At 52.8% G+C, this 11,432-nt stretch overlaps 1 protein-coding gene across 4 annotated transcripts in view; it reads left to right on the top strand.

The window, feature by feature from the left end:
* Positions 1 to 3,680: 3,680 nt before the first annotated feature.
* Positions 3,681 to 11,432, top strand: part of TSPAN15 (tetraspanin 15) — a 49,172-nt gene continuing 41,420 nt past the window's right edge. The window contains exon 1 of one of the 4 annotated variants that reach the window (XM_081824140.1): positions 3,681 to 3,933. In XM_081824140.1, coding sequence (XP_081680266.1) covers positions 3,700 to 3,933 — 234 coding nt within the window. In that variant the 5' untranslated portion in view covers positions 3,681 to 3,699. The remainder of the gene's footprint in view (positions 3,934 to 11,432) is intronic. The other 3 variants (XM_081824142.1, XM_081824143.1, XM_081824139.1) reach the window with 3 other exon arrangements.

Genomic DNA, 11,432 nt, shown 5'->3' with positions numbered 1-11,432 from the left:
GGGACTCGATCCCGGGACTCCAGGATCATGACCTGAGCCGAAGGCAGTCGCTTAACCAACTGAGCCACCCAGGTGCCCCGGGGAGCTCATTTCTAATACCTGTTATGCTGGGACGCATGGGTGGCTCAGTCAGTTAAGTGTCTGCCTTCAGCTCAGGTCATGATCCCAGAGTCCTGGGATCGAGTCCCACATTGGGCTCCCTGCTCTGTGGGGAGCCTGCTTCTCGCTCTCCCTCTGCGGCTCCCCCTGCTTGTGTGCTCTCTCTCTCTCTGTTAAATAAATAAATAAAATCTTAAAAAAAAAATACCTGTTATGCTTATTGATGAGCCATGAATTTCATGGATGCATTCTGTCATTATGGGTGGGCTTCTCTGGGCTAATCGGTAAAGCTGCACGGGTGGACTGAAAGAGGGAGAGCTGCAGAGGTGTGGAGAGCTGTTTGTGTGATTTTGTCTCTTAACGCCCAGGGGCCACAGGTGGAAGAATTCCCACTCTGAAAACCAGCAACAGGAGCCCTCCCATCCACCCCCCACCAACAGAGAGGCAGATATTAAACCTTCAACAGCACACCACTGGCTAGCTGGGTGACCTCTGGAATGTGGTCTAGCTGTGAAATGACCACCTCCCCGCATGATTACCTCTGGACTGGTGAGACGCCATCCTGGCTGCACTTTAGAAATTACCTGGGACCTTGAAGATAATACCGATTCCTAGGTCCCCGTTGGTGGTGATTCTGACTTTGCTGAACTAGGGCAGGGCCTGGATATCAGCATCCATTTATTTTTTATTTTTTAAAATTTTACTTATTTATGTATTTGAGAGAGAGAGAGAGAGAGAGAGAAAGCATAAGCAAACCAGGGGAGGGAGAGAGACAAGCAGACTCTGCACTGAATGCAGAGCCTGATGAGGGGCTCGATCCCATGACCCTGAGATCACAACCTGAGCGGAAACCAAGAGGCAATGCTCAGCCGACTGAGCCACCCAGGCGCCCCTCAGCATAGCTTTAAAACTCACTAGGTGGTTGTAAACTGCAGCCAGGGCCACGCTCACCCCTGTATGTCACACTATCTGTGCCACACATTCTAATGGCTTCTCAAAACGTTCACAGCAAAACCAGGATTGGCCCTAGGCTGCTGACCCCCAGCCCAGAGCTCCTGGCAAAAAGAGGGAGAAGCTAAAAATAAGGTGTCACTTCTTCTGAGATCTCAGTGTTTGCAAATGTGGCTGGGGGCAGCCCACAGTACTTGGGGTCAGGTTAGGGGTGGGGAAGGGCAACAAAGATGCTCAGGAGCCCGGGGAAGGGTGTGCTAGTCCCAACGAGCTCCAGGCTCCCCATGCATGGCTGTCACAGCCCCCTCCCTCGGGGCACTACTTATAGGGGCTCAGGAAGAGCCCACAGGGGTTGCTGGATGGGGATGTCACCAGGGAAGACTTGAAATAGAAGAGAAAGTACAGCTAGCTAGAGGCCAGAACAAAGGCCAAGCGCAACTGGAAAGAAAACCCCAGTGGGGAGGCTCACCCCCAGGGAGAGGGAGACAGACAGCCCCTGGGAGGGGGGGTGACTAGGGGATGAGACCAGTACCTCAAAGAGAGGGTGTAAGGCGAGCTCTGCAGGGCTGGGGGAGGGAAGCTAGTCCCCCAAAGAAGGGTAAAGAGTTAGTGTCCTCCTCCTCAAAGGACAACTTTTAACACTGTGGTAAGATGTCTTTGTAGCCCTTGGCTACTCTTCTCAGGTCACGTGCAGCAGTCCCTGGTTCTGCGTCCCTACGCGACATAAACACCCATGCAGGACTGGCTCCTTTAGTACCAGGAAACTGAATTCCCTTGACTTCTCTGGGCAAGGCATTGCCTTCCAACTGCAGGGGCCAAGGGCTGGCTGCCCCCAGATGGGCCACATTGGCATGAAGTTTATTTTGAATTAAAAAGCACCAAAGCCCAGCAGATTCAGGAAAAGCTCTTTACTTCCCCCTCAACTGTCTAAAAAGAATTTAGATGGAGCATCTGCTCCAGGAAGACACAGATAACTACATTATGATATAAAGTAGGTATGGTAGGGGCGCCTGGGTGGCTCAGTCGGTTGAGCCTCCGACTCTTGATTTCAGCTCAGGTCAGGATCTCAGGGTCGTGAAATCGAGCCCCACGTCAGGCTCCACGCTGAGCGTGGAGCCTGCCTAAGATTCTCTCTTCTTCTCCCTCTGCCCCTCCCCCCCTCTCTAAAAAAATAATAAAGTAGGTCTGGTAGAAAGGGAGGAAGCTAGCAAGGCCTGTTTGAGCCAAGTCCTCTGTGTCCCATTGTTCCGGCGGGGGGGCACCCAACAAACATTTGTTTATCAAACATTTACGCTTTTTCATCTTCCTGTGAATTGTATTTCTTCCTTGAATTCTCAGACGCCTACCCCTTTCTCCTTAGTTCAGAATGACACATATCCCTCATTTTGCCTGTCTGGAATTTTCACATCTATGTGGATTCCTCATATGTATTCTGTTAAATTTGATTTTCTCCTGTTAATCTGTCTCATGTCAATTTGATTCTTAGTCTGGCTAGAAGAACCTTGAAGAGGACAGGACATGCTATCCCAACCTTACTTTCTTCCTTCTAGGGCAGGGGCCTGGGGGCTGGGGCAGGCCTGGTCTGTCTTGGCGTCTGTCTCTCTCTGGGAGTGTGTATTATATGTGAGGCTTGGGAGTCCAGGGCCACGGACTTGGACTAGGGTGCCATTCCTGCAGTCACCACCAGGGACCCCGTCTAGCACTGCCTTGAGCTCGACCTCTGGGCCACACATTTAATTACTGAATGCCCCAAACAATTGCCTGACTCCCAAACCCCAGGCTGAGCTCCGCGGGAAACAGCGGAGGAGTCAAGACGGGGCACTGGGAGACAGACTCTGACCCCAGGCAGAGGAGACGCCGGGAGGGGAGAGGCTGGGTCAGACCTGGGCTGGGTGTGTGCAGGGGTGCCATGGGACACAGACTCTGACCTCAGAACGAGGAAACGCTGGGAGAGGAGAGGCTGGGTCAGACCAGGACTGAGTGTGTGCAGCAAGGGCCAGGGCCACTGACCTGGCCTGTGGATGGGTGGTGGGAGGGCTTCCCGGAAGAGGAGGCCCTGGGGGGCAGTGTTGGGATCTCCACCGGCCTCAGAGAAGGGGATTCCCGGAGACTTGATGGAAAAAGGCTAGTTGGGGATCTGTGACAAAAGTAAACTCGCGGCCCCAACTCCAAGGGGACCCCTTAGCCCCACCCTGGTCTGCCCCACCTTCCTAACTGAAGTCGGTCCTCCACCCCCCTCAGGCTGAGCAGCTCCACCTCCTTATTCCATTCACGGCTTGCACATTCATTTGCACACTTTTAACACCTTAGCGGTTAATTCCTGCCCTCTTCCTACAGTCTTCCCTCTTGCCAACAGTGGAAAGCGCGCCTCTCTACGTCCCCCCGATTCGGTACGCGGGCTTTCTCCCCGGCGCACCTTTGTGGGCACTCTCCCACGCCCCCCTCGGCGCCCTTCGCGCGGGCGTCTGCAGCGCGGCCCCAGACCTCGTTTGCATAACCCTCGCCCCCTCCCCTCCCTGCGCCTCCAGCGGGTCCCGGGCCGCGGCCCCGCCCCCCTGCCCGCCCCCTTCCAGAGGCTGGGCCGCGGCCTCGCGCCCATTGGCCGCTGGGCGGACTGGTTCAGGCCGCGGCTGTGATTGCGGCCAGCCCATGTCAGTCCCGGAGCCGGCGCGAGTGGAGGGGCGCGCGGCCGGGCTGGCAGCCGCAGGTGGGGCTGCTCACGGCGACGGACCTAGCCCGGGAGCCCCGGAGCCCCGGAGCCCCGGAGCCCCGCGGAGAGTGCCCAGGATGCCCCGCGGGGACTCCGAGCAGGTGCGCTACTGCGCGCGCCTCTCTTACCTCTGGCTCAAGTTCTCGCTGGTCATCTACTCCACGGTGTTCTGGGTGAGTGACCCCAGGGGGACCCTGAGATGGGGGCGTGTGTGGAGCCCGACACTCCCTGGACGCCGTACCGGGGTAGGGTCTAGACTTGGCTGCTCCAGGGAGGGCACGGGGAGTGCACGCCTGGTTCCTCGTCCCACTCTCCCTGGGAAACAGGAAACTGTGGCGCCCGGCTCAGCCTGAATGTCAGCAGCGGATGGGCCCGGAGCGTTAGAGCCCGTTGACTACGACGAAGGAGCGCTCCGTGGCTCACCTGTGTGCACCTGCCCAGAGCGTTGGTTTTCCGCGTCTGCTGCGCATCGGCTGGTGCGCTAGGCGGTGGTTACCACGGTGTACCGGGTGTTACAGAGTCTGCCTCCCCATCAGCTTGTGCGGAAGAAGTGGTCGGGCTTTGTGGTCTGGATTGGGCGGGGAAACCTGGACTCCCACTAGCTACTTGCGGATGTCCCAGAGCGAGATGCTTCCCTACCGTGCCTCGGTTTCCTCTTCCGTGGAAGGAGGATGGGCGTGCCTTGTCAGCGGAGTAGTTGGGAGGCTTTCACCAGATCACGTCTGGGGAGGTCTCCCGGAGCTCCTGGCTGTCGGGTAACTTCCGCAGCCACTGAGCTTTACCTCTTCTTGTGTATTGCTGTGCGGCAGTGTGTTAGTGGTTGGACATGAACTAGGCTTCGAATCCTGCCGCTACCGCTTTCTAGCTGACTGATCTTGAGGAAGTTACTTAAATTCTCTAGGCCATAGTTTCTTCATTTGCAAATAGAAACAGTAATTATATTCAACTTTAAGGATGGGTGTGGAGATTGAATGAAGTAGTCCAAGCACAGTGCTCAGCACCGGGACCAGTGAAGAGCTTAAGAAGTGTGAGCCATTATTATTATTATTATTATTATTATAGACTGGGAAGCTGGGCCGTCCTGGTTAGCTGTCACAAGAGACTGATTTCTTTATGAAGGTTTCAGACTAGGCTGGACCCCCACCTAAAAATGAGGACATCTTTCTATAAGCCAGCTCCAGCCTTGCCACTCTAGAATAGTCTCCTGCTCCCAGTAGCCACAGGGCAGACTTGCCCAGGGACTGGAGGGGAGATCCCTGGCTCCCAATCCTCTTGAAACATTTGCACACTGTATTCTCCTCTTCAGACCCTCGCTGGATCTATTCTGTTAGCAGGAATAGCTAGATCTGCCTGATAACAGGTCTGACTGTCCATTTGGCCCCTCTATGGATATGACCTTGCCTGGTAGGCAAGAGATCCAGATTCTAGTCTTGTTCTGTTTTTGACTCACTGGGAGATCTTAGGCAAGTCACTTCCTTGTTTGGGACCTCAGAGCTGTTAAGTGACTTGCCTATCTAGAGAACTAGGCTAAGCCCAATTCCCAGTCCAGTTCTCTGATTTTAGGTAATGTGGAAGAGAGATGAGCAGTACATTTGGGGGCCAGAGGATGGAGCAGAGGATGGTGGAGGCCTCAGGGAGGCAGAAGGTTGTATATGGGATTGGGGTGGGGGTGATTCTCTCCCAAAGTTGCATCAGCATCAACCAGAGACTTTAAAAAACACTACAGATCCCTGGGCCCTGGCATAGATATTTGTTTAAACTTATTTAAGCTCCCTAGGTGATTCTAGTTTGTATTCAGGGTTGTAAACTGCTGGGCCTGATGGTCTCACAGGCCCCTTGGTTCTGGGATTCTTTGCCTGCCCCTTGCTTGTCTGGCCACAGGAGCTCTTCGCTCTGGAGGTCACAGTTGAAAGAGGGAAGGCTAAGGTTGTTGGGGGTGGAGGGTAGGTAAGAAGATAAGGGAAGACCAGGAGTCAGAAGGTGGGGGCTATGTTTCTGGCTTCACCCTTCTCTCCATGTGTAATCCCTGACCAGTCTCTTAACCCCCTTGCACCTCCATTTTCCCATCTGTAAAATGGGTAACTGATACCCTGCCCCACACCTCACTGGATTGTTTTTAGGATTAGTGATATGGGAAGATAGTGACATGTGGGTGAGACCAGTGCTGTATAAAAGAGAGTTATACAGTTACAGTTGACCTCGATTGTCAAGGCCTTATTCTGTCGCTGTCCCCTGTGGCCTGCAGGGAGACCACTCAATGGCCCTTGCTTTGCTTCTCTTGGGGCCGGGTGGGACTCAGAACTTGGAATCTTTCCTTTCTAGCCAACTGAGCTTGCCTTACCAAATCCTTGACTTCCCATCCCTGGAAGTATTTCTGCTTAAAAACCTCCCCACCCATGCCAAGAACTCAGCCACCTGACAGCTCTGCCAGGGCAGCTCTAGGTGCCAGATTTTCACTGCAGGGTGAAGGCCAGCGGGAGGAAATAATGTGTCCTAGACAGGCTTTGCTGCTAATTGGAAACCCCTTACAGGAGGGCCCATTATCTCTGGTACCATCCCTTGGAGTGAGGAGTGGGGCCAAGGGTTACGTGCTTTATAAGCCCAAAGTACTAAGACCTTCATCTCAGACTTAGGTCTGGAAGGGGCCATAAGTTTTACCATAGTCATGCTCCTTCTGTAAGGGACTTTCTGCTTTCAGTCTTATTATCAAATATGAAATGCAAGGACACTGTACACAATTTTCAAGTACCAAAGAGTAGTCATCAGTGACAAGCCTCCAGCTTCCCCCCCTCCCCTCGCCCACCCTGTCCAGAGGGGAGGGGACATCTATGATCAGTTTCTTATCATTCACTTCAAAGATAGCATCCTAGCCATAGGATGCCCTAGGTGCGGACATGTGCATGCATTACATATTCTTTTTTTTTTTTTCATATAAGGGAGCACAGGATACACAGTTCTGCCCTTACCTTTTCACTTACATTTAAGTCCATGTGAATTTTGGAGCTCTGGTAGTGGCCACCTCATTCTGTCTGATGGCTACATAGAGTTCACTGTAGGCTATGCCCAAAGTCATTCAATCAGTCTCCAGCTGGGGAACTCGGGTTGTTTCTGATCTTTGGTGACTGCAAACAGCAGTGCAGCAAGGAGCTTTGAACATGTCATTTTGCACATGTGTGTGTATATCTGCAGGGTAATTTCTAGAAGGAGAACCAGTGGGTTAAAAGGATACGAGAATGTATAATATACATACAGACATGCACTGATCATAAGCGGATGCAGCCTGATGGATTTTTACAAAGTGAACACACATATATAATCAGCCCCCAGGTCAACCACTAGAATGGAGAGCAGAGGCCAGAAGCCCCCCCTTGCACCCGCTTCCGGTCACCACCCCCTCCCTCCAGCGGTAATCAGTCGGAATGTCTAATCGCATAGAACCACTTTGCCTGGTTTTGTATGCGTTTAGAATTTTGGTGTTTGTTAAACTGCCCTTCGTAGAGTTTATATCAATTATAGTATTATTTACTCTATTACTTTCAACTGACTCACTTTTTAATCTTAAATTATTTTTTAAAAGGCGGCTTTATTATCGCCACTGCCAATGGGAAACCGATACTGAGCATGGACGAGAGCATGCAACTGTAACACTAAATAGTGCAAGGAAAACAAAACGTGATTAAATCCTGGCTGGATGGGTGATGTAGGCTGTGGACCTGAGTTCTGTGTTCGAAAGGCAGGCTGGCAAGTGTTTGAGAGGCTGAAAGACAAACTGGCACCAGACAGATTTGCGCCCAGATGCAATGGGAAGGATGGGAAGGAGAGTGAGCAATGAAAATTGTTTCTCAGTCTATGAGTCAGTATAAATGTGACCTTGAACTCCTCACATGACCTCCTGTCCCACACTTGGGGGCCATCTCGTTTTCAGAGGGGGACTGTGGGGCTCAGGGCATGTTTCAGGGTGCCTCCTCGGCCCCAGTTCAGGGCTCCTTCCGGTAGGTCTCACCCAGGGGCATTGGGGCCTCCTCTTCCTACCATGCAGCGTGAATCACTCTGACACATGTGCCCTCAGCCCACTGGGGACACACCTCTAATTTTAGCACTGACCACAGAGTATCCTAGAGATCCGTTTACACCACTGTTTTTCCTTGCTGGACTGTGGGCTCCTGGAGGTCAGGGGCGTGGCTCGTTCATATCCTCTTCCAAGTGCTGGTCTTGGGCCTGGGCACAGAGTGAGTGCTCAGGGAAAGCTGTGTCTTGTGAGCCAGGATCTGAGGTGGGGGCCCCTGGATCAGGGCATGAATTGGGTGTGTAGCCAGCAGTGGTCAGATTTGCTGAGGCCTTGGATTTGCAGAGGGGCCTGGGATGATCACGGAGGCACTGACCCTCTGGAAAGCATCAGCCTGTTGCCTTGACAATGGGGTAAGGATTTCCAGTTGGGTACAAAAGAGTGTCAGGGCTGGGGGATGTTGACTAATCAGGAAGGAAAGGACTTGGGGTGGGGGAGGTGAGTGGGAAGTCCTTGCCTTCTCCAAGGATGGACCCCATTATCATAGCTTGGCCTGTGATTCTTTATATTTTCCTATAGTTTAGGTTTAAGAGTGTGGACCGTGTACCAGGCTGCGTGGGTTCAAATCCCAACTCTGGTATTTATAAATTGAGTGACTTAAGCACTAACTTCCATGCGGCCTCCATTGCCTTATCTGTAAAGTGGGTGATACTGGAGAGTTGCCGAGACCCTGAAAGGGATGAATATACAGGAAGAGTTTACAGCAATGCCTGGCACATTAGCATAAACACTATAGCAACTACTTAAGGATTAGCCAATCTTTTCCTACCCCCGTCTCTATTTTTCTAGGAACTCAAGATCCATAGACTGAGAATTAGAAGGGTCCTTAAAGGCACCTCTAGAGTGACCTTTTCATTTTACTGAGGAAAACAGGCCGGGAGAGAGGAAGCGAGTTGCTTTAGACCCCATAGCAAGTTTGGGACAGACCAAGAGCAGGACCCATGTGGCCTGACTGCATTGGGTGGCCATGACCTTCAGCAGCCCTCACCCTGCCCCCCTCTCCCCCCCACCCCGTGGTCTCCCCCTGCTGTCAGGGCCCAAGGTGTGGGTGGAGGATAACATTTCTGGAAGGAGCCATGTCCCTGGCCTCCAGTTAGGCACTAGATGAAGCCAGACATAACAGAAAAAAATAGATTCAGTTTCCAGCAGGAATTTCTAACTTTTGAAAAGAGCTTTATTGTTTTTGTGAAAATAATATGTGTGCTTAGTTAAAAAAACCTTTCAGGCAATTCAGGTGAGTATGCTGAAGAGTGTAGAAGTCTCCTTTGTTCTGGCCCTGGGAGAGCACCCCTGTTACACGCTGATAAACACACATCTGGATATTTCCTTGTACCTACAGGCACAGACTTAATTTCCTGAATTTTAAAAATTATTATTGTGCTTGAATCCTCAGGCAGGCCCATTTTCCTCTTGTTCTAGGCAAGCATTTCAAAGAGAACATAGTGAAATTTAAGCAGAAAGTCACTTCATCCTGGAGAAGCAGCCACCAGGCCTAATGGGCTGTCAGAGAAGATCTGGAAGCAATGGGACTAGGGTCCCCTCTCCCAGCCTGGCCAAGAGGCCTTAAAAATCCAGAGAATCAAGAAGGCAGACCTGGAAGGCACTTGGAGAATCTTCCAATGCATTCATTTCACAGATGAGCAAACTAAGGCCTCAAGAAAGTTTCTTTGCCCTTAGCTTAGGCTTCTGAGCCTGAGCCCTTCTCTTCCTCTAAGAGAGGCATCGTTTTAAATTGTAAGAATGGATTGGGACCTCGCCGTCTTTGGCTGTTTGTTCCCAGGATGCAGGAGTAACAACCTGTCCTCCTTCCTACCCAGCCTGGTGCCTCACCTCTCCGGGTGACTCACAATGCCAGCGGGGGTGGGGCTCAGAGTAAACCAGATAAGAGACTGATAATGAAATTTCTGTACCGGCTGGCTCCATGTACAGGGGGGAAAGAGGTTTTCTGGGTTAGCCCAAAACACACGAGATTGAGATTAACCTTGTCCAGAGAGAACCTATGGATGTGAGTGGGTTTGAATTGCATCTTAGTGGAAGGCGGGGAGTCCAGTCCTGACCTGCAGTTCTCTCCAGGGTGGAGGTGGTTCTTTGCTCCTTCAGTCAACAAATAGTTATTTGATGCCAAGTGTGTATGCCAGGCACTGTGATGTTTACTGGGAAATAGCTTTGAACAAGACAGACTTAGTCCAGGCCTTGGAAGACAGACATACCCGTAAGTAAATGTAGCTTGCGATCAGTGCTAAAGAGGAAATCAGGGAGCAGGGGGAGGAGATGAAAGTTCCTACTTTCATGGTGTGGTCAAGGAAGGCCTTTATGAGGAGCTGGCATTTCAGCTGAGGTCCAAGGAATGAGAAGGAGCCAGCCATAGAAAAGTACTGCGAGAGCATCTCAGACAGAGGGAGTAGTCCGTACAAAGGCCCTGGGGTAGGCCAGCATGGCTGAAGCAGATGGGGAAGCCTAAGAAGGGCCAAGTTGTGGGTGGGAGGGTGGCAGGGGCCTGGTCCTATGAGGAGTATAGGGTCTGAGTGACTGAAAGCAGAGGTTTACTTGTCAGGACCCGATGGCAGGGCCGGCTGGAGACACAGATCAAGTGCTGTGTGATCCTGGGTAAAGGACCACCTCTTTGAGCCTCCTACACTTCTTGTCTCTGGATACACTAGAGGCCTTGGGGCGGCTTCTTCAAGAGGAGAGATGCAAAAGCATCAAGCACCCTGTAGGGCCCGGTGTCCCCGGGGGCCTTCCGGAGCTCAGGGGGGCTGGGACTTAAGATGTGAGACCTTCTGGAGTCTGTCTTGTTAGAGGAGGCTACTTTCTGCTGGGGATGCTCTGTCTGCAGAGCAGATGGCTGTGGCCATAGCCTTAGGCTGAGAAGTCTGACCCTCGGGCATGCATGTGGCCTTTTTCGGGGGCTGGGTCCTTCCCAGCCCTTAGTCCTTGGGCTCTAGCAGTGTACCAGCAGAAACTGTGCACCACATGATGGGCATGCGCGTCCAGGCAGAGGCCGTCCTGGAAGTGTCCCCCACGGCGGAGCACTGGTCCCAGCACCTGGGGAAGTGGGGCCGGGAGAAGCACTTCCAGGAGCCCAGGGGCCAAGGTGTCCCTATGCCAGGGAGTGGGAGACAGAACTCAGGGTCACAGCCTACATCACCCACAGTAACTAGCTAGGATTTAATAAAGTTGTCCCTCCACAACTCCTGTCCTCTTATTTCTGCTCTGATCATGACTCCCCCCCACCCCCGCCCTTGGGCATGCAAAGAGTCAAGTGGCCACTGCCACTCCTATGGGAGCCCAGAGCCCAGCTGCCTGTCCACTGCTGACTCAGTGTCCCCGCCAGAGCCTCCTGGGAGGCCTTGGCCGGCCCCGCCCCCAGCACAGAATGTCTGCAGCTGCCTGAGCTCTCTGCTAGCACTTGGTGAGTGACAGCCTCTCAAGGGACAGGGCTGGCTCCTCTCCCCCCACCCCCAGCGCAGCACAAGGCCAGGCAAACAGTGATCCTGGGGCAGAGGTTGGGCAGAACCAAGCCAGCGTTCCAAGCTGCCGCCCGAGTTCCCTGCTGCACACAAGGCCACACAGCAGGCCTCTGTCCCCGGGCACAGCGGCAGTCCC

This window comes from Leptonychotes weddellii, chromosome 6 (genome assembly GCF_054177405.1).
Source record: "Leptonychotes weddellii isolate Sample4059 chromosome 6, ASM5417740v2, whole genome shotgun sequence".
Lineage (NCBI taxonomy): Eukaryota > Metazoa > Chordata > Mammalia > Carnivora > Phocidae > Leptonychotes > Leptonychotes weddellii.
This window is presented reverse-complemented; position numbering and strand designations above follow the sequence as displayed.